Source organism: Sinocyclocheilus grahami, unplaced genomic scaffold (assembly GCF_001515645.1).
Source record: "Sinocyclocheilus grahami isolate Dianchi unplaced genomic scaffold, SAMN03320097.WGS_v1.1 scaffold346.1, whole genome shotgun sequence".
NCBI classification, from domain to species: domain Eukaryota; kingdom Metazoa; phylum Chordata; class Actinopteri; order Cypriniformes; family Cyprinidae; genus Sinocyclocheilus; species Sinocyclocheilus grahami.
Genome location: NW_015505525.1, coordinates 211,687 through 234,635, shown reverse-complemented (window position 1 = coordinate 234,635; position 22,949 = coordinate 211,687). Strand labels below are relative to the sequence as shown.

At 38.7% G+C, this 22,949-nt stretch overlaps 1 protein-coding gene across 12 annotated transcripts in view; it reads right to left on the bottom strand.

The window, feature by feature from the left end:
• kcnc3a (potassium voltage-gated channel, Shaw-related subfamily, member 3a) overlaps positions 1-22,949 on the bottom strand; it is a 51,630-nt gene that overhangs the window by 14,546 nt on the left and 14,135 nt on the right. For 6 of the 12 annotated variants that reach the window (XR_001604465.1, XR_001604464.1, XM_016228974.1 and 3 more), the window contains exons 2-3: positions 13,190-14,174; positions 10,165-10,371 (exon numbers count right to left, since the gene is read on the bottom strand). Coding sequence is in view for 10 of the 12 variants with exons in the window: in XM_016228974.1 (XP_016084460.1) it covers positions 10,165-10,371; positions 13,190-14,174 (1,192 nt within the window). In the remaining 2 variants the exon portion in view is untranslated. Of the gene's footprint in view, positions 1-3,195; positions 3,217-8,798; positions 8,925-10,164; positions 10,372-13,189; positions 14,175-22,949 lie in introns of all 12 variants that reach the window. The other 6 variants (XM_016228969.1, XM_016228970.1, XM_016228968.1 and 3 more) reach the window with 4 other exon arrangements.

The window sequence follows — 22,949 nt, the reverse complement described above, 5'->3', positions numbered from 1 at the left end:
ATATATATGTGTATGTATTCCTATAGAGAGAGAGAGAGAGATAGATAATGCAGTTAAGGTTTTGTGGCAACTTTAAATTAATAAATTAAATGTAATAATCTGAAAAGGACATAAGGCACTGTTTATACACATAGTGATACATGATATTGATAATGAATTGGTCTAGCTCATCGAGAGCCCAAGAGAGAGAACTCTCGGGTTCTCTGGTTACAGCAAAGATTCAGAAGTGAGGTTAAATGGGAGTACAGGGGAAAATCAATCAGTCTGCAGAGGGAGAGAAATGAGAGGGAAAGAAAGAGAGAGAGCGAGAGAGAGAGAAAGAGGGGTGTGACTGCAGCTCTGCAGTGCAGTACTATTTCAATGCTTTAAAACAATGGCTAGAGAGGAAGATGACCACAATGCCCTCAGTCAGTGTGCTGTGGCCAGCATCAAGACTGCAGCTCTTACACATTTAGCCTCACCACCAGAGTCAGTCAATGGCAGGGCCCAAGGGTATGTGTCAAAGATCTCAGTGTACTCAAAATATAAAATACAAAAACACCAGCACATCAAAAGAGCACTTTAGACTGAATAAATGATTGATAAAAGGGGGCAAAAGAAGAAACAAAAAAAGAACAGGGGCACAACAGCAATAAAATAATCATAATGGTCACCTAAGTGCATCTTGGGAATAAGTGGGCATCTGAACATTAAGGTTGCAATGTTAACCAATTTGCCAGGTTTTAGAAGACCAAATTATTATTATTATTTTTTAGCTTGAACCATCTTTAACCCCTTCGTTTTCTCTTTCATCATGTTTTGCTTAGTCCCAGAATGCTCTCTTCCACTGTTTCCTTGGCAACAGTAGGCAGGAAGGAGTGAGAGGGCAGAAGGTAGAAACAGAAAGAGGCGGAAGTTCGAGTGGGGAGAAGAAAGAATAATACATGCTGTGGTGATTGAGGAGGAGAGCGAGGGAGTGGAAGATAAAGGGATAGTTCACCCATAAATTAAAGTTCTGTCATCATTTACTCACACTCCTATGATATTTTTCTTCCAATCACCAAAATATTTTAGCAGAATGTCCAAGCTGCTCTTTTCCATATAATGAAAGTGAATGTGTATAGCTGTCAAGGCAAGATTTTTCCTGACATAAAGCTATACTACATGACTTCAGAAGACTTGAAATATAGAGCATTAAGGTTGTAATAAACTACACGACTTCTGTACATTTTACAGTTTGGACAAGTCAACGCTAGTTGCCGAAAATTAGAATCAGTATGCAGAGTTTTGTGACAGATTTCACAGAAAATAATTTGGTGTATGATGGGCACAATTTGTTTTAGCTTCACACTATTCTGTCCAGATGGAGGATATTAAACGTGTTTGATATTTAGAGCCAATTTTAGAACACATATTGTTTATATTTGTCATGCGTCTCCTAGCAACCGACAGATGCAGACCAATTCAGACAGACAAACGATTACAGTACGTCACTTCTCAGACATTAAAAGATCCAACAAACAACGATTGAACATGTTCAATCAGCAAAAACAAACGCCGACCAATAGCAACAAATGCCGACAGTTAACACACTGATCTGACAAAACCAAACGAACATGTAGTATAGTGTATTCCAGCCTTTAGTAATATGGATCACTTTTATATTTTTATATTGTCTTTTTGTCCTTATTTTAATCTTGACAAACCATTCACAAACTGTATGGAAGACAGCGGCTTAGACATTCTGATAAACATCTTCTTTTGTGTTCTACTGTAGCCGGGTTTGGATTGTAAGTGAGTGAGTAAATGAATTGTCATTTTGGGGTGAACTATTTTAAAACATCTATACCAACAGACTGAAAAGCCATAGCACAAATATAAACTGAAACAAAAACCTCAGATATGCGTACAGAACATAAAAATATACACACATACAGGTCAATATTATGGAATCTATAAAGAAAAACTTTTGACCTTTCCTGACCCGTGCTCTTTTGCATTCGTCAACATAATTGAAAGTGTACTTGAAGAGGCACTGTGACCACAGTAAAACACACTCTGTGGGCACAAAGGAAGCCAGAGAGTGAGAAAGAAAAAAGGTAAAAGAGAGAAAGGAGAAAGCAAAAAAAAAAAAAAAAAGTTCCACATTAAGAAAAAAAAGTCCATTTACCCCTGATTTGGGTCTTAACCTACTGCATGAAAACTTTGCAGTGTTGATTTGTAACAATTGCACCACAGTCCTTAAAGTGTCCAGTTACCATGGCAACAGCCCAGGTACGTCATTACAGCCCTACAAGAACTTACCTGTGTCTGTCGGTATCAGTATATGTGTTTTCTGAGATTTTTAGTGTCTGTGTTGTGTTTCACCTCACCTTAAATTCACTCTTTACATGTCCATGTATCTCTTTCAAGTCTATCAGACACGTTTGTCTCTTCTCACCTGATGTTTAGTGTATATGTGAGGCAGAATTGTGTCCCTGATCAGTTAGACTACAGGACTGTAGCACACATCCTAACAGCGTCAGAGAGCAGTGTTTCAGCACAGCCCTATCGAGCATTTGTTATCTACTCATGGCTAGAATATTAGAGTTCACTGTTTCTGGTCCATATAATGAAGGGTTTTCATCTGCTGGCTGTGATGAAACACTGGTCAGTGGACCCCAGAGTGGAGGGCAGTTCCAGGAGAGAGAAGAAACCAGCTTTATTCAAAAAATAAACAGAAAATGCAAATAAAACACAACCCTTTTCAGTGACCGTTCACCAAAACCCCTAAAGCATAAAAGGCATTCCTCTTTCTAGTAGTAAATATAGTGTGGGATGGCAATTATACAGCCCTACAAAGGCAAAACAAAAATAACTACGCCAACGATGGAACTGGGGAAGTAAGCTTAACTGATTTGATACTCAATTTTTACTGAATTTAAACATAGTTGAGCCAAACCTGTTTGTTACAAGAGAACTCAAAGTCTAAGAGACTTTAGTCATAATGCAATGTATGTGTAGTTGCTGTGCTTTGCCTTTGAACGGCAGTATAGTGAGCACTGAAACTCTTTACAAAGACCTGAGGGGCACTCTACTGAGGTGAAAGGTCACCGCTAGGGAGGAGAAGGAGGAGGAAGAAGTCACAGCAACACCGAATGGATTACAGTGCACACACACGACAACACATGAACAAGGGAAGACAGTGTAACAGTGTAGCAACAAGAGCTGACATACAAACGCATGACACGACACAACCTGAGGAAGGAGATAACACAACAACAGCTCATCAGACAAGCGTACCTCAAAAACACATCAGAAAATACAACATCCCCAAACACACAAACACAAATTAAGCAGGAATCACACAAATTAACCTTCTGTCACACATGAATTAAGATATTCAACACATTTTCATTTCATCATATGTGTGGGTGTGTGAACGTAAATAAAACATATGTGTTGAACTATACTGGCCTGAGGGTTAAAAGTGCAGCGTTAACTTGTGTACAATCCTTAATGTGTGGTGCTCAGTTCAGTCAAGAGAAAAGAGTGTGAAAGATGCACAAATAGGAGGGGGGAAAGGAAAAGAAATTGAGGAAACCATCAGAGGCAAATACAATTAGAATGACAAAAGTTTACTTTTGAGGGTAAAATGAGAGAAAGAGTGAGAGAGAAAGACAGAGGTGAGGGAGCTAGTGCTATAATGACATCACTCATATACTGTAACGCTTATGCTGCATCCGAAATCGCATACTTCCCTACTAGTAGGCGAAAAACAGTACGTGAGGTGAGTAGTATGTCCGAATTCATAGTATTCAAAAAACAGTAGGTGAAAAGTACCTGGATGACCTACTTCTTCTCCCGGATTCTGAAGTGAGCATTCGATGGACACTTTACTATCCCATGAGGCCACGGGAGAGGATTTATTGATTTATTTTATTGTATTGATTTATTTATTTTTATTAATGCTCAAAAAAAGTACACAAACAGTAATACAACCATCAACAAATAAAAATGATAGACTATGACAACAAAATAAAATAAAGAATTTATGATTGGCAGTGAAGTGGTAGGTCATGTGACAGTAACAACATGGCGGATGTAGTACCTCCGAATTTCATTCCATATTCAAACTATATAGACGGTCATGAAGTAGCCTAAATTCACATTTAAATGTAGTACGTACTCAGATAGTACGATTTCGGACGCACCGTTAGTCTTTGAGATATGTAAGGGATAATGCACGGCTAGCTGTGCATTAAATGATGCACGACGTGGAGGCCAAGAACCATCCGACGCGAAGCGGAAGCCAGCATCGACAACTTAAAGCTATTAATGATGTTTGTAGCGCAATATTTAAAGGGTAAAAACGACGGATATTTTTGTCAGTTATGGCTCTAGCATTCTGCCCGCTTTAAATCAGACACAGAGATGAAATAGTGCGGTAAGACCACCACATTTATTTGAATTAATTATCGATAGAGAGAGAGAGATGACAGTTGTGCGTGTGTGTGAATTACCTGAGTCTGCGTCTCTCTCTCTACAAACAATGAAACTGTTTAGTTACTTCAAAAACAGTGATTTTACCACCTCGTTGCTGAGGAATATAATGTAGCGATCTAGTATCCAGGCTATTTTATTAAAGTCCGCGTGAACCGGAAGTTGCGACCGACTTTACTTCAGTATTGTGACGTACTTCAGAGAGAAACGGAATACTGAATGAGAAAAACAGAGGGCGTGGCTTGTTTTTTCTACTGCGAACTGATTGGATGTAGTAAAGTAGGCATTTCATGACAGTTGGATGGGCATGTTTAAAGGGTCATGATGAAACCCCAGACTACTTTTTCTGAGATTTTAGCAGAGGTGTTTGTGTTGCACATCATAGAAGACAATGTTAGCATCTGATCATTTTAACTGTTGGAGAAAACTGGTTAATTTTAAGCTTTTTTGAGCTATTTTCATCTTCCGGGTTTAAAATCTACATCGTGTTGACGTCACAATTTGTGACGTGGCAATGGCATCGGTGTCTATTAAATTATTCATGAGACTGCGTGTTCTTATCCTATGAGAAGACGCTTCGCTTAATTATTCACAACAGCATATGTTGATTTGCTATGACAGACGTTTCAGACTTCAGACGATTCATTCACTTGGTGAGCATAACCGTTTTTACAGCTCTGTGACACCCGTCAAAAGGCTTATATAAACGCCACAGAATAAGTCATAAAAGTTCTCAGAGGTGCAACAGCGCGTTCATATATATGTTTTCGATGCTGAGTGCAAATGGCTGCACATTTATTTGTGTTTTTAACTCGATGGGAGCGAAATGAAACTGTCTGAACGCGAAGCTGTGTGTGTTGTCTGTCTCCCCTCTTTTCCCCTCCTCTGCTCCACTGCGCACCACGCCCACTTTTTTAGCATTTTTTAAAACTGTGTTGAGCACTAACCAGTGCTGAAACCCTTTAAGGATCAAGCGGCAACCTCCCGCTCTCTCTCGTGAAGCCAACACGGAAGTGACTTAAACTGTAATTCGTCAACTGTCCGCTAGAGGCTGGCTGCAACAGGGAGTCAATCCCATAGACTCCCCATGTTAAAATGCCCAACTTTACAGCAGAAAAAAAACATGTTTACAGCCTGGTTCAAAAACATTATTTTGGTCTATATAGCTAATTTTGCCCTTCATGACAACTGTGAGGGGGTGAATTTTTTTATAAGTAATCCGTTTAAATTATATTAAGCCTTAAAGTGCTGCATAATTAAGGGCGTGGCCACTTGAGTGACAGGTGGATTGCTGCTGCTGTCACCACCGTCGAGCTAGGTGGGCGTGGCTTCAGCACCCAGCTCCTGCCTTTTTGCCCATTTTCGATTATCCCGGAATGACGTGCGGTGACACGCTGCCAAGATGGCGACGGCCGGCTCCGCCCAGTTTTGAGCTTCAAAAATGCTCTTCAGGAACCTACGGGTGACGTCACGGACACTACGTCCATGTTTTTATACAGTCTAGCCCTGCGTCCCAATGTTCATACTATCCATCCTGAATAGTATGTGAAATTAGAATAAGTGTGACCCAAAGCATAGTATGTTGAAAAGGGTATGCCAAAAGTCCCCGGATGGTCTACTATTTCAGGTGGATTTTTGAAGTGTGGATCTATGGAAAGCCATATGGGTCATAATTTGCGTGCTTTTCACCGCCGTATCAATATTAAAACGCCGTTTTCATAACGCCGCCAGGCGTTAAATAAGCGCCGTTAGGCGATAAGTTAACGGCAGACGCCACCACGCGTTAAAATAACGCCACACGCCGACCGACGTTAAGTTAACGCCACAGGCCACTTAAGATGCAGATTTATTTGCTCATCTACATGGACACACCTCTCATGGCTACAAGGACTCTACGGCAAGTCGGAGCATCCAGTTTGCAAGAGCGCGAAGATGGCAAGTACAGCCCTTACAATTCTAGATGTAGGGGGAAAAATGCCCCTGAATGAGCTTTTGTCTCATAAAGTTATCACACGAGCCATGAATGAGTGCAAATTTGGAAATTATTTTATATAACAGTTAAATAAATAAGAAATGTTATGGTAACTCTTGCAATATATTGCAAAATATATTTATAATCAGTCGTGAAAATGGACAAAATTCACTGGGGGACCCTAGCTTGTAATCAGGTGGTGGAGTCCTTGTAGCCATGAGAGGTGTGTCCATGTAGATGAGCAAATAAATCTGCATCTTAAGTGGCCTGTGGCGTTAACTTAACGTCGGTCGGCGTGTGGCGTTATTTTAACGCGTGGTGGCGTCTGCCGTTAACTTATCGCCTAACGGCGCTTATTTAACGCCTGGCGGCGTTATGAAAACGGCGTTTTAATATTGATACGGCGGTGAAAAGCACGCAAATTATGACCCATATGGCTTTCCATATGGATCCGTGCACACTCTAATGGCTAATATTACCCGCAATCCATTGCGCTTTGACGAATGATTCGGTTGTGAACTACAAACACGAATAAAAAGCATTAAAAAACTACAAACATGGCAGATGTGCACCACAAGGTTAAGTAGAGAGGTTTAGATAAAGGGGTTTGAGTTACTAATAATCAACATTTAACCTGGTAAAAAATATTTATTTGTTTTCGGTGTTATATTTCATCTGCAACAGCAGTGTGAACTTTTATAAACATCCATTTGTTCGTTAAGTTTTAAATGCATCATTATACAGAAAATATGAGCAGAGTTCTCTGCATGAAGACCGGAGGCTAGCAGATCAACGTGCTAATTCTTTTCTCTCTGATACGGTAGGAAGTTAAATGAAAGGAAATGTGGAGGACGTTAAATGTGACAAGATGATTGACAGGCCAATTTACAGTGACAGAGTGCGTGTAATTATGCGATAGAGCAGTCCGTTAAAGACGCAACTGTATGTCGTTATAGTATGTCCCAAAGCTTGCCTACTCTTCTACTACACACTCAAAAGTGTGTAATTTTTCTTCACCAAAAAAGTACATACTTTAAGGGCGTAGTATAAGTAGGCACATTGGGATGCAGCATAGGTTAAGGATGTTATGCTCAAGCCCAAGCCACCAAACATGACGTCATTTCAGAGGTGAGGTGCATTTTCAGATTTGGATTAAAAATGATAAAGGCAAACAATTGTTTTTGTGGGTTGACTTACACGGACGAATTGATCACCACAAAAATAGCAGTGTGTGCTAACAAAATAAATATAGTCAATTTTGATTTCATGTGTACTTTAATAAAAGTCACGGGGCAGCACTGACAAGTTTCTGTGTGTGTGCAGCATGATCTGCTCTCGCTCTCTCTCTCTGTGCGTCAATTACAGCAGCGCATTAATATAACTGACTTGGAACTAACTGTGCATTAAACGGTTTTAATGCATACCTGCCAGCCAATCAGAATTGAGTATTCAGACAGACCGTGGTAAAAATGTAGATATATAGTAGAGGTTTCAAAGCTAGTCTAAGCAAACACTCACATTTGAGTCAGAGAGAAAGACGAGATACTGATTCTAGTCTGCTGTGATATCAGGATCAGAAATTAAGGCTCAGGGCAAAAATTCCACCAAAAGTTACAGAAATGCCCCATGGTGAATTACTCCATTTTCTAAAATGTAATATATACAGTATTATATAATATTTCATCCTATGTACATCCTGGGTTTAGTATTTAAAAAATACATAAATCAATTATTTAAAGTGTATTCTAGCATTTATTGGGTTAAGATGCCCTATGGACTACTCATTCCGTAATTTATTTTATATTTGACATGAATTAGAATTATGGAACTTGATGCTGAGTGTTTTTATTAGGTTAGAAATAAAATGCCCTTATTAAAGTCTAAAATAAATAAATAAATAAATTCCAGGGGCAAATTGGGAAAAAAATGATATTGCCCATTTATTTAAAAGTTTCTGACACTGTCATGACTGAACTTACTGTGTGAATTTAGTCTATGCAGATATTAAATACTTAAGTTAGATCAGTGTGTAAATTGTCAAACACAGAGACAGAACACATAGAAGACAGTATCCCCCCTGATTCAAAGGCATATTGTTCCTGTTAATGAAAAGACATACTGCAAGTCATGTACTTTAGTACTGAGTGTGGCTACTTATGTTTGTGTTTCATATCTATGGTTGCTCTAAAGCGTGAATGTGCTAAATATATTCTTTGTCCAAATTCTTTGTGTCCTGTTGAAATATGTGCATATAAAATATTTCCCTGTGAAATAGCAGTGTGCCGTATGGAATTAATTAAATATTGACCTCTATGCATTCAACTAATTTCTACGCTGCATCACTGGTTGCTTTTTTGAGTGTTACCTCTGATTCATTATGGTTTGATCCAAGAAGGGGCAGAATTGGCATTGAGGTCCTGCTGTAGCAGTGGCCCTTCCGGCTTGAACCACTCATCTGCTGGGGGAGAGACTGGGTTGGCGCCTGCAGCTTCTAGTGTTTTTGTGGGTGGGGGGGTTGTAGGATTTGGTTGTGTAGAGGGGTGTATTTGGAATACGTGGAGGTTGGTGGAAAGGTGCAGGTGCAGGAAGGTATAGTATAGAAGGAAAGGCAGTAGATGTCAATCAAGCCGTTGCAAAAAAAAAGAAATGATACAAGAGGATGTGACGCGAAGTGTGTGAGGGGTGGAAAATAAGGAGAAAAAAGGCCAAGATGAGGGGAGGGATGGAGGGAAAGGGACATGGGCAGAGACAAGCCAGAGTGGAAGGCCAGGAAGAGAAAGAGAATGAAGTAATAAATCAATGAATGACCGCAAGAAAGAGCAAAGGCAAGCCAGATAGATAGATAGATAGATAGACATAAAGAGAGAGAGATACAACTAGACAGAGAGACAAACAGGAATAACACAAAAACGTGTTATTCATAATTGAGTCAGGAATTTCAGTTAAACTCCTGAATTTTTACTGAATCTGAATTTAGGTAGAAACAGGAATCAGAATTGCAGTATTGCATTTAAATGTAAGAAAGTAGAATTAAATAAAAGCCTTGACATTTTATAAAAATATTTAATAAATTAGCCAAGCTGGAAGAACACTTGAATGCACGATCTGTGTCTTTCTGATTCAAATTCCAATTTAACTTCCTCTGGGATGTGGCCAATTAAATTCAAACTCTTGAATTGAAAGCGCCATTTCTTTAATTCAGAATTTTGCACAACCCAGACAGATAGACAGAACGATAGAGCATTTGAAGAGCTTGTTGGCCAGACGCAGTGAATTTGTTTGATATATCTGTTAATAATTTAACTTGTGCTAGGATTATTTTCACTGAAAAGTCCTGATGTTATCAAAGATTAATCACATTTAACAAAGATATGAATGGAATTATTACTGCGTGTGTGGTAAGAGCTTTTCTAATGATGAGCGGCCTTCAGAATGATCGATGTGGTGAATTATGAGGAGAGATGCAAGAGGAGAAGGCAGGGAGCTATGCTGTTAGTATGGATGTGGGAGAGTCTGTTTTAAAGCGTATACCTCTGATGTACTTTGTGAAGTGCAAGTCAGTGCATGTATATTTGTGTATAAAAATATATATTGCTACAATGAATGTGTTTTTGTCCTAATACACAATAATAAGCATTTGAACATACAACTTACCTTTCCTGAGCCTGTTCTTTGTGATGCACACTGAAAGTATGAGTTTAATAATGTGTCCATTTGTGGGTGCTGCATACCTTTCCTGACATTGCTGTCTGTGGTGCGGAACTCTCCGGTACTGAGAAGGAAGCAGGCCCTATCGTGGGGGTAACGTTCACGCCCTGTGCATGTCCCCAACCCACTGGTGGCCGGACTCCTGTCATCTGGCCCTAGCACCTGATCTATGGTGGGACAGTCCTCATTAGCCAGAGCTGCGTTTGCAGCATCTCCATTCTGTTTTGAGTCTGACAGGAAGAAAAAAAGAAAAAGAAAATTACTATTAGTGGTACTGTGTGCATGTGATAATAGAGACAGTCACAGTAACATGAAAAGCCAGGGAAGAGGGAAGAAAAAAGTCTGGGATGAAAAGGGATGAATAAAAAGGAGCAAAAATAGAGATGCGCTACAAAAAGAGCAGCATCACTTGATTAAAATGGTGCAGGGGAACTCAGAACATCACACACACACAAACACACACAACATGCACAACATGAATGAGTATGCCTGAAAGAGTGAGATGTGCACACACTCAAACAAAGAAGCTGCAGGGGCACTTGTTCTTATAGCTTCCGACACAGCTGTCAAATCTAATCTGACGTGAGTTACCGTTCAACAATTTACAGAAATAAGCCAGGGGCAAAGCCTGCTACAGACATGAAGAGAGACAGAAAGAAAAAGGAGGATGGCGAGGCGAAGGAGAAGATGACATAGAGACCCATTATGCAATTGGACCTCATTGGAAGAAATAAAAAATATTTATCTGTGAAGACTGTAGTCCATATGACCATGAAATCTGGGAAGATGATGATGATCACCTTCACAGTGGAATAGGGACAAAGGGTGATGAATGGATGACACAAAAGTCTATAGCAAAGGTCATGACATATGGTTGACTACACCAGATATAACTCACTTTCCTGACAGCCATTAAATGACAATCACTTAAGAGATAATAAAATAATACAATAAAAAAAAACATTTATTCACCCTAGTTTCCTTAAAAATCCACTTGGATTTATTTTATCCGTGGAAAACTAAAGGAGAAATCTAGCACAATGTTAAGCTGCTCTTTTCATACAACAGAAGTAAATTGAAACCATGGCTGGATTTTGAGTTAAATTATAGGCATATCTGTTCCTCACATAAAGCCATTCTATTGCTTCAGGGAATTTCTTGAATAGACGTATTATTTTTATGGTGCAATGTTGTTGTTTTTTTTTGCAATTTTTTGACCCCATTCAATTTCACTGTATAAAATGGAGCAGCTCAGACAAAACATCTCCTTGTGTTTTCCACTGACTAAATATAATCATACGGGTTTGTAATTTCGGGTGAACCATTTAAAAACCTACAGCATAAAATCAAGCTACAGAATCAGAGCACCTCTCACACAAGCCAAAAATACCCCCCAACACACTCACACATGGGGACGGGGAACAAACAAATGACTTTGTTAGAGGTTTCATACTTTTAGTTTTACACTACTTAATAAAACTTTGTTAACAGTATGATGAACATGATGGATATGATGCTAGTATTGTAGGTGTCAAGGGCATGTGGGATTTGAAGTTACAGGAGGGCACATGTACTAAAGCGTTTCTTCACAGCAAGCATCTCAGTATGTTTATGCTCCCTTTTATTTCCTTGGGAACTTCCAGCTGTGAGAACTCCATGGGAGAGCAAAACAAAGATGAGCAGAGAAATACAGCTGTCATCCACTCAAGGCTGCTGGTTCCAAAAATTTTACTTTTAAGAAAAACGATCCAAAGTCATCCTATTTATAAGGATGCAATGTCATCTGTCATAATCTGTATCTTTGGTGTTGAAATCAGCTAAAAATCGGCAGAGATGTGGCTGTAAGCAGGATGCTGTTGATTTGAAACCTTTTGCTTGTATTATAGATCAAATATAGCACATGCTAATCTGAGGGGCCGTGACTAATCTGCCTCATGTTAATCTTTGCATGGGGTGTGTATATCTGTGTTCTGCACAGTAATGACAGACGGAGCTCTCTCGGCTGCATGAACTCACTGGCTCAACCTGACTGACACCTTCACATGCAAAACCGGTGAAAAAAGATGTTCTTAAACAGTATTTTGATCTTGTTTTACTGTAAATCATCCTTACAACAAGAACAACTTTACTTGAGAAGTAAAATTAAGATGAGTATATATTAAGATTAAGATTCAATATATATCCAGAAAAAATATTTGTAAAAATCCATATATATATATATTTTTTTTCTTTTTTTCTGGATATATACATAATAATATAGTGATTAGGAAAATGTGTTTCTGCAGTGAGTGCGGAAATAAACTGCACACACAAATAGTACTGTAAGCTCCATGTCAATCATCTATCAAAAGCTGTTTGCAAGTTTCAGTATCATACTTCCTGCTCTTCTGATTGGGTGGGATGTTTTCTGGTAGTCTAAGAAGCTGATTGGAACGCATGAAGCATAATCCTGCTATAATTTTAATAACGTTCCTGTTCTCTGTGACAGCATAGTTTAACATATTACTACTCTCAAATACTTGTGTGTATGTGTGTAGATATTACACAAGATTATATAAAAGACCCAGTTTAGGCGATGACAGTTCAATATAAAAAGCTATAAGTGGTGACCACAGGCATTGGAACAAAATTTTGATGGAGCTTGACATCACACACAAAAATACACTCATTTGAAGTGTTGTGCGTCAATAGCATTTTTTGTTCATAATATACCAATTAATTGCCTGAAGGTGTAGTCACATTAGTGAAATTTAACCAAAATGTTAAAATTATCGCTTGTCAATAGCGTAGCAATGTAGAAAGCACGGCAGTCACTTTCAATCTTCATGGTGAATTCAAGTGACCAACTTGAAAATGAGCAAAATCTGCGTGGGGAACTTTTTTGCCCTCATGCAAAACTCCCAATCATGACTCGATTTCACCCGCTAAATTTCAAAGAGCAATGGTAAATGTGACCGCACCTTTATTGTTGGAAATGTAACCTATTAGTGCAAAGATATGTCACACACACAAACATGTAAACACATGGGTTCACTCACACACACACACCTGCTCTGTTAATCTCTATGATTTCCTCCTGTGCAAGAGGACAGTCTCCTGCCATGCTTCCAGAGACCACCATACTGCCCAGCACATTACCCATGATCCTGTGTGGCGAGGCAGTGGCCATGGCCAGGGCATCTGGCTTGCAGTAGTTGGGCGATCCAGGCTGCGGAGCCCGCGGGATGTGCTTGTTCTTCTTCTTGGGCAGCTTCTGCTTAGCCATTGCCAGAGAGTAGTACATGCCGAAGTTGTTTACAATGACGGGCACAGGCATGGCGATGGTCAGCACGCCCGCCAGGGCGCACAGGGCACCGACTAACATACCAGACCATGTCTCTGGATACATGTCACCATAGCCCAGTGTCGTCATGGTGACCACTGCCCACCAGAAGCCGATGGGGATGTTTTTGAAGGTGGTGTGGGCGCTTGCCGTGGGGTCGGCGGGATCGGCACCGATGCGCTCGGCGTAGTAGATCATGGTGGCGAAGATGAGCACTCCGAGAGCAAGGAAGATGATGAGGAGCAAGAATTCATTGGTGCTGGCACGGAGCGTGTGACCCAGCACTCTCAGCCCCACGAAATGGCGCGTGAGCTTGAAGATTCGCAGGATTCGGACGAATCGAACCACACGCAAAAAGCCCAGCACGTCTTTCGCCGCTTTAGAAGAGAGGCCGCTCAGCGCCATCTCCAGGTAAAAGGGCAGGATGGCTACAAAGTCGATGATGTTCAGCGAGCTCTTGAAGAACTCGGCCTTGTCCGGGCAGAAGATGACACGGGCGAACACCTCGATGGTGAACCAGATGACGCATACGCCCTCCACGTAGGTCAGCCAGTTGTCAGTCACTACCTCAAACACAATCTCCTCCCGCGTGACGTTCCCCACCGTCACGTTCTCTGTCTTATTGTAGATGGTGTTGAAGGCCTCGTGTGTCTCCAAGCAAAATGTTGAGATGGAGATGAGGATGAACAGGAGCGAGCCGAACGCCACATACTGAAAACAGAGAGAGGAAGACACAGAGAGAGACAGAAAGACACAAAGAGAGATGAGAAGATGAACACATTAATATTATACAGTGAAATCAGTGAGATCACTATTGGAATAAAGAACAGTTACAGTGCTTAAAGCTGAAGTGCGTCATTTCTGTGGCAGAACTGGAAAAATGATCCCAGTCTGATCTAAAACATCATCAACATCATGACTTTTTTCATCCTTAGCAAACTGCTGTTCTACTGTAGATAAGGAGTCTTCGACAGGGGCTCTGCCAATTATTGTTTTATACCAAACTAAAGTTGTGTCCCAAATGATGTACTATACACTACATATTTTTGGAAGGTTATTTTCTCGTCCAGTGTCAGAGTGTGATAACCCTTCCCCTTCTGCTAAGGAAAGCTGCGACAGTAAAGTGCATGAAACCATTCCACACTGTTTTTTTCAGTTAAATAAATGCATTGTCCAGTATTTGAAGTGCACTTTTTCTTGTTGAATTTTCAGCATGAACACACTACTCACATTACTATCAAATGGCATAGAATAGTGCATAAGTTCATAAATTGTGACACTTTTACTTGTTTTTGTAAAACAAATAAACATGTTTCAAGCTAAAGCTAACCTTGAGAAGCTGAAATCCGACTAAACATTTCATTCTTCCTCCCACATTAAAATAGACTATGTAAAATTTAAATGTAACAATAATAATTATTTTAATGGCTTTAAGTACCATAATCTATGTGAATGTATCAACATGATACAACATGTGTTATTATAGGCCAGGGTTTAAATGCAACACTCAGTTTAAACTATATGTAACGGAGAGTCCCTGCTTGGTCTCTCAATACAACAAAGGGTCTTTGGCCTGAAAAAGACGGAATAACCCTTTTCTATATAGTTTTCTAAATCCAATGGCATGCCAGACTTCCCATTCTGTGCTTAACGCTATAAGCTGTTGGAATCAGGTACACAAGCACATGGAAAGACCCTTGAAAATAAAATAGCCTACATGACAGAATAAGCACTGCTGCTGTGATGCAGTTTGGCCCACTGCAGAGGTCCTTCACAATCAGAAGGAGATGTACTACAGATAGAGGGCGCCAAATACTACAACAAAAACAGCAAAAGTGCTCTGAGAATAGTGGGAATGGTGTGAATGCAGCAGTCTCATTGACACACTGCACTGAGGAAACACCACAGAGGGAGAAGATGGTGTAAAGCAAACTTTGCGAGTTAGACAAAGAGAATGGATGATGGAGGCAGAAAAATTAGAAGAGATGGCATGTATACAAAGACCTGTAATGGAAGGGGGAAAGGGAGAGAAAAAAGAAATGTATATTTAGAAATAGAAAGAAAAAAAATCTGAAAGCAGAAGGAAATGGAAGAGGGCGGGAGGGAGGGGCCAGTGAATTATAGCAGTGTGCGCTGTGCGTGGTCACCATTCTGAAAACAGAGATGTCATGTTAGCTCTCCTGCAGATAGATGTACATTGATTGGCTAGTGCACGTCTCTTGTTAAAGCCCACAGCCTCTTCTGCTATCACCTGCAATCAATATAATCTGTTTATCTCAGTCCACCTCAGTGCCATTTATGTAGCCCGTCATTACAGCCATTTATTTGGAAATGTAGGTGTGTGTGTGTGTGAAACACTGCTGCTGCTGCCATTCCCCCTCTGCAGTGCTCACATTATTCTCCCCACTCCCCGCTCCTCATTTCTCCCCCTCCTCTCTGTCAGTCCACACTTGCCCATCCTCCAATTACTGGGGTAAACCATTCCTTTTGCAGAGGAATAGCTGTCCACCTCCTTTTCTGCCTCCAGTCTTCTGGCAGTCCACCAACCCTGTTATACTGTATATATATATATATATATAATTATTATTATTATTATTATTTTTTTTTTTAAGTCTATGTGGCTTTTCTGCAAGTTGCTCAGATGTCCCACACATTTCATAAAGACATGGCAGACATTTACACAACAAAAATATTTTTCAAATTCTTTGTTTTTAAATGCAAAAACTAAATGCATTTACATGAGAAGTAAAAAGTTTAACTTGCTCCACATTTTGAGTAAATATCACAACATTTTGTTAAATTTATAATATGGAAATAATACGGGGGAAAAAACTTGCCAAAGGGGTTATAAAAATAAAAAAATTAACTAAATATTTATTATCTGAAAAGAAGACTATCTTCATCCCCATTTTGTTTGTTAAAGTTTCGATGAAACAGAAGTATGGACAGATTTATTTTAGAAAAATTAATTTAGGGAGGGTACTTGGTTTCATCAGTTGTTGATTGGATTTTGAGATGGGGCTGTTGTGCTCAAATTAATTAAATATTAGATTTTGATTAAACATTACAAAGTCAAAAAAAAAAAGACGAATACAAGAAAAATACATGGATTTGTTCACAATAAGATCTATAATGTGCATTTACAAAACAGTTGAATTTTCATTTCTTTTTTTAACTGTGTTTTTATTAAACTTTGTATAAACATACCAATTTACACATAGCATAGCATTTAAATATATTAATACACAAATAAAATATAATAAATAAATAAAAAAAGATAAATAACCATACAAAGGGAAAAAAAATTAAAACAATAAAATAAAAATAAGAAGGAACCGTTAATAACTTAAACTAAATACAAATAACTACAAAAAGCCCCTGACAACATTTTAAAGGTCAAGCAAATATGTTTCTATTAGTGCCCTGTTCTGTTGGAAAATGTCAGATTTCAGCTGTAAATCCGCTGTAATTTTCTCAAATATATATATCTGATTTAGTCTCTGTGTCCATTCTGTCAGAGTAGGTTTGTGCATCTTCATCCAGTTCACAGTGATTATCTTCCTAGCTGCCATTAATAATATACGTAATACAAATAGTTGGGATTTACTTAACTGATCTGGGGGGAAACCATCAAGCAGAAAAAATACTGGGTGCATTGGTATGTCACATTCTAAAATTTTACTTATTTCCCTTTTAACCCCCTGCCAATACACTTGTATTTTAGGACATTCCCAAAATATATGAGCATAGTCCCCCACCTTCCCACAATCTCTCCAGCATTGTGATAATTGTAAAGAGCTATCAAATTTGGCCACCACCAATGGAACTCTGAAGAATCTAATTTTCAACTTCCAGTCAAATTCTTATGACAGCTGGCACATATATTTGTCCACATCTCATCCTCTATTATTTCATTTCATGTTCAAAGGTTGTTTTTTCAGTCTAGATGCACAGACACACCACTTTTCATACCACCTTTCAGCACCCTTAAAAACACAATAACACATGATGAAAACAGATACAGACAAACACAGTTACTTAAGCATTTGAAATAAGACACCTAAAAAAAACCGTTTTAAGGACATCTCTCAAATAGCTGCAGTCAGGTCAATCCTCCCATGACGAACGAGGAGCAGTCAAATGAAGGACTGAGGCATCCTGGGAGAATTAACTAATTCCCCAACCCGATTAGCATGAACTAATTTAACGAACCCATCTTGTCGTGCCCTCAAAATGCTGATGAGGAACCCGTTTGTGTGTCAAGCAGACATGCTACCACGCACAATGTCACCACTACTCCACACGTTCTGCTCCAGATACAAGCGAGCTCCAATCTCTCAACCTCTGATCACAACTGGGATGTTTTGATGGTAAAAATAAGATATCATTCTAATTTGACAAGAAATCAGTTTTCTTTATTATTCTGGAGAGGAAAGTAGGAAAATGTTGCTATATTAAATGCAGCAGAGCATAGTACAACATAAAATGGACGAGATCATCAATGAATCAATTTAACTCTTTTTGAATGGCAACAATTTCTGACACAAATGGTTCCATTTATATATATATATATATCTTCATTTTGCCTACACCTGAATATAGTAGGCCTATCTGTCTTCAAGCCAACCGGTAGTCTCCACTCATTTGCATAATGTTAAACTACTCTCAACTTTGGCAGACACTCAACACATTCACATCACCAGACTTCACTGTCACTCAAGTGACTAAAACTGAGATGGTCCTCACTGCAGAACACAAGATCCAGGGGGCGAGGTTGGATCCAGATCCAACTCCTCCCACCTTACATATGCCTAAACCAACCTGTCTCCACCCCCTGATCCCTAAACCCACCCATCTCCACCCCTAAACCTATCATCTCCACCCCCTAGATGTGGATCCAACCCCGCCCCCTGGATCTTTGTTCTGCAGTGAGGGGCTACTGCTAAAACTGGCCAAATCTTCGTAAATGAATACCTTTCAGATCGCTTTCACACTGCATAACACTTCATGAGTGAACGCTCCTTTATACTTGAAGGACACAAAACCTCAGTGCTTATGCAAGAACAGAATTAACTTTTTCTTGTATCACTGCAGTCTGGCTCCACAGTTGTGGAACAAAGTCTAAGGACATCACTGTTTAAAGATTTTGAGGATGAATAAGGACTCTAGCAGGAAAGACTCTCCTGGAATTAAGTAACTCTTCACCATAATGTCTTCATGCCACTCCTGGGAGTGTGGACACGCTCCTAATGGCTGTTTGCTGCCCGCAACTCTGCTCTTGTTCCTGTATTCCATTACAAGATACTCTGATGCTATGGACACGCTTGTACCCATCATGGCCAGCTTTTTCTGTAAGAAAGGTTGTGTGAAATATGACCTCTTGAGATGGTGCCTGCTGACTCGATGCTGTCAAACTTTCTAAGAACATGTTGAAACATACCAGACAAAAAAGGAAGATAAATGACTTGCACATACTTGAATGTGTGTGCATGCATCTAAATGTTGTGTCCTAAAATCAACCTACTGAGACTTAATGGTGCATAAGACACAATATCAGAACCACAGGATAATGAGAATGGATTTTACACATTGGAATGAGTGTACAGTATAACCATGACTTTCCCTAGCACACCAATCAAGACAATCATCTAGGTTTAACATTGAATTTCACACTCTTCTGGGCCCTACATATGACTGTGGCTGTAAATGTTCACATTCTCAGATTGAAATTTATAGATGGAACAGACTCATGCTGGAGTTCTGCAAAGACTTCAGATGACTGTCAAAAAACGAATGTGCTAGAAGCAGCCACTATGAACTATAAGCTCATAACCTGAGTGCATTCTTTCATATGATTCTCATACACCCCCCAAAAAAACATATAATAGTTTTGCATACAGATTACAGAAAACTATTAGGAGTTTTTAATGTATTTTTGTATATATATTATTTAATTATTATTCATTGTGATATTATTTTCAGGATAATTAAGCACATTTTACCCTCAAAATCTCATTATTATAATAATCTGATATTGTATTTCTTAATATTTTGTAATGATCATAATTACTTTAATATTGGTTTACTGTATTACATTAAAAAATAAATCAATTGATGTCACCATATGTATAAATACATTATATATGATTAATATATTAATATTTTTTCATGGTGCAGTAATTATAATGAGACTGTAATAAATAAAATATATAGCAAATTAATCATCAACTGTAAGATTCCCAATCATTTCAAGTACTAATTGCATTTTTTATTTTTTACTACATAGGAGCATGTTCAACACAACAAGACCAAGTGAAAGCCCACACTCCATTTAGGATTAGCACAATCATCATGTTTCCCCAGAAAATCGCAGGAACTGTTCCAGAACGCTCAAGAGAACCTTCACTATTACTTGGCATGAGAACGGTCGAGTAAGTAAGTAAAGTGAGCTATTCCAAGAGGAGCATTTAAGTGTTGCTTTTCCCAGAGACACTGTGTCAGCTCTGTGGGACATGCCTGCTAGATTTCTGGAGGAATTGCCTGCAAAGCATATACTAAAAAAAACATACTCTAGCAAATCAGAAGGCCTGATGAGATCAAAAACCAATGCATCATGTCTTACAAAACAACAATATTTTGTTGCATCGTGCAGAACACTGTACAGAACACAGAACTGCACATTCTTTGAAGCGCGAAAGGTCAAAGCTTTGGTCTCAGATCCCTCTGAGCATTGTTCTCAGACCAGCGTTTTTTTTTTCATTTTTCACACTGAGCCAACACATTAATTCCTTCCAGTACCCCCCAAAAATATTAAAAACCTACTAGTTATGTAATATACATTTTGATTCTGAATGAGGACAGCATGCTTTCACTGGCGGCCACAGCGAATTTACTGACAAGTTAAAACCCTCGACACGTTACTGTACCATCACTTGTTACAGTGGAGTTCAAAGGTCTGAGACCTTGAATATGAATATGGGCAATGTCACAAATTTGTACATTTGAGTAGTAACCTACACTGTAAAATTTTTTTGTCGTTTTTACAAAATAATTCTGGAAGCTGTGGTTGCCAGAATAATTTTGTAAAAAATACAGAAAAACTGTAAACATTTACGTAATTTACAAACAAGAAAATTTGAATGTAAACCAGTAAATTCAACAATGCACACTGCTATTAAAATCTGTTTTGTACCTTTAACATACTGACAACCACCATAATAATGCAAGTGGTAAAAGAGAAAGCCACATGAAGAATCAAAGCTCATCACAAGTAGCTTCGCCACAAGCAGAAGTATATACTAATATATAGAAGGTGCACAGAGTCATTCATGCAAACACAAAACACCATCATGGTAACACACATGATACTTAAATAATGCATTCAACTTTAATTAAACAACAGAAGATGTAACAAAGCCCAAATATACATAACTAATAACAAAAACTATTAAAAAAACATGATTATTTAAACAAAATACTTTCAAATGTGGAGTGTCATGCAGGGAATTCTGGGAATATCAGTTTACAGTTTTTGACTGCAAATTATACATTGATTTGTTATTTTTACTTCTAAAAATTGTCAAATTGACAGCATTTTACTGTAAAATTACATGAAATGTCTGGTTAGATATTTTACAGAACTTACTGTTAACCTATTAACAGTTTTTTTCTGTAGCGTTTTTACAAAATTTTACAGTTAAAATTACACTTATTTTTTACAGTGTAGTAATAGGGGGCTTCAGCAGCATAATCAAAGCTGCCAGTCATGTTTTATGTTCAGTGTACACAGAACATGTTCTTGGGTAAAAAAAGCTTAATTTAAACTTAACTTGACATACCATACAAAAAAATGGTGCTCAAGTGTGCTTGTGACAAAGGTGCCAGTGTAGCTCATAGCGCAGAATCATTCATTTTTACAATATATTTCTTTGTTTTAAAATTTTCTAAATTCAAAGCTTTTGGTCAGTTTGAATTTTAAATCCCAGATTTTTAATGTGGCCTCAGTCTTTTTGACCACACTGTACATCAACCATAAACACTGTCGCACAGCACTTCACATCTTGTCTCAGCCTGCATGTTGCTGCACTAATACTGCACCACAGAAAAGAAAGTAACCACTGAAATGAAAGGGAATGATCCACTCCATAGTATGCAAAGCTAAAACCAAAGCTGAATAATCTTTTTCTATCATTAATAAATCATCTACAGTTGGTGTTTATGAATATACATAGGCTGTGGGCTAAAAATAGAGGTCTAGATTTGTCTGGAGTATTGAAAACAGAAGGCAGTCTCTAGAAAAAGAAGCAATCTGGCCGCAGTAGCACAAATTTAAATAGCAGATGACTAGAGAGGAGATGTGAAGTGGATGCAATAGACGTGGCAGATGTCATAGTTTAAAGATCCAGAACTCTATACCATCTTTCACATCCCTCCACCACTCATTTTAATATGCATCTACAAAAATGTTCTGATCTTCTCTGATCTCTCAGGAGAAAATCCCTGCTTTATATTCCAGCCATTTCTGTATCCTCATTCTCTTCACCCGCCTTCTTAATCTTTCTGTTTTTTTCTCAGTTCACATCTTTCATTAGACATGGAATGACCTAATTTTTATTAGCACTGTGCAGTACACCATACATATTACAGACCACACTGTCTCACACACAATCATCACAGTTTGCAGGACTCCCATTTTTCACTTAATCATGTTGTTTGTCATACTCTCCGTTTTCTGTATCTCTTTTCTCTGTCCATTCCTCTGTTCCTGTCTTCTTGCATCATGAATAATGAACACAGTTGCAAATATCAAGATCAAACACACTTAGCATCAAATGCTTGACCTCTCAGGCAAAAGATCACTCAGCGTAATTTCCAAAAATTAAGATTTTGTTTTATGCTTGTCCCAGAAGCAGATTTTCAATTTTAAATATGCAGATCTGTCACAAAAATATGATAATTTATACAAAGAGTGGAATAAGCATAAACCATTTCAATATTTTTTTTTTACACAAATTACTACTATTCTCCTTTTGTGGTGTCAACTCTACGACCAACAAATTTGTATCCAATAAAGTTTTCTTTAAAAGTTGTGTAGCCTATTTAATCACCCAGACAACAATGTCAGTGAATAGCAGCTTGAGATGATATATGACATGTGACAAAACATCGCTTTAGAGTGGGCGGGATTATTCACATGTCGTTAGTTGTGCCGCCTCTACTGCCGCGACTCCTGAAAAACTTTTTCATTCCGTGTTGCCCCATCAAGCTCTCACTGGATCCGCTCCTCTGCTATCAACGAGATCTGTACTTCCTCAACAGACAAAGAAACAGACACTTTTTGGTTGTTAAAAAAAGGTGCGCTCGTTCAAAACAGATCCTTTGCTGGCTGTGCTGATTTAAATCTAGCGGTTCTGTTGTGCTCGTGTCGCAAATTCAGTGACGCAGGTAGTGACGATTCTCTCCGGCCAATCCATGATCTGCAGAGTT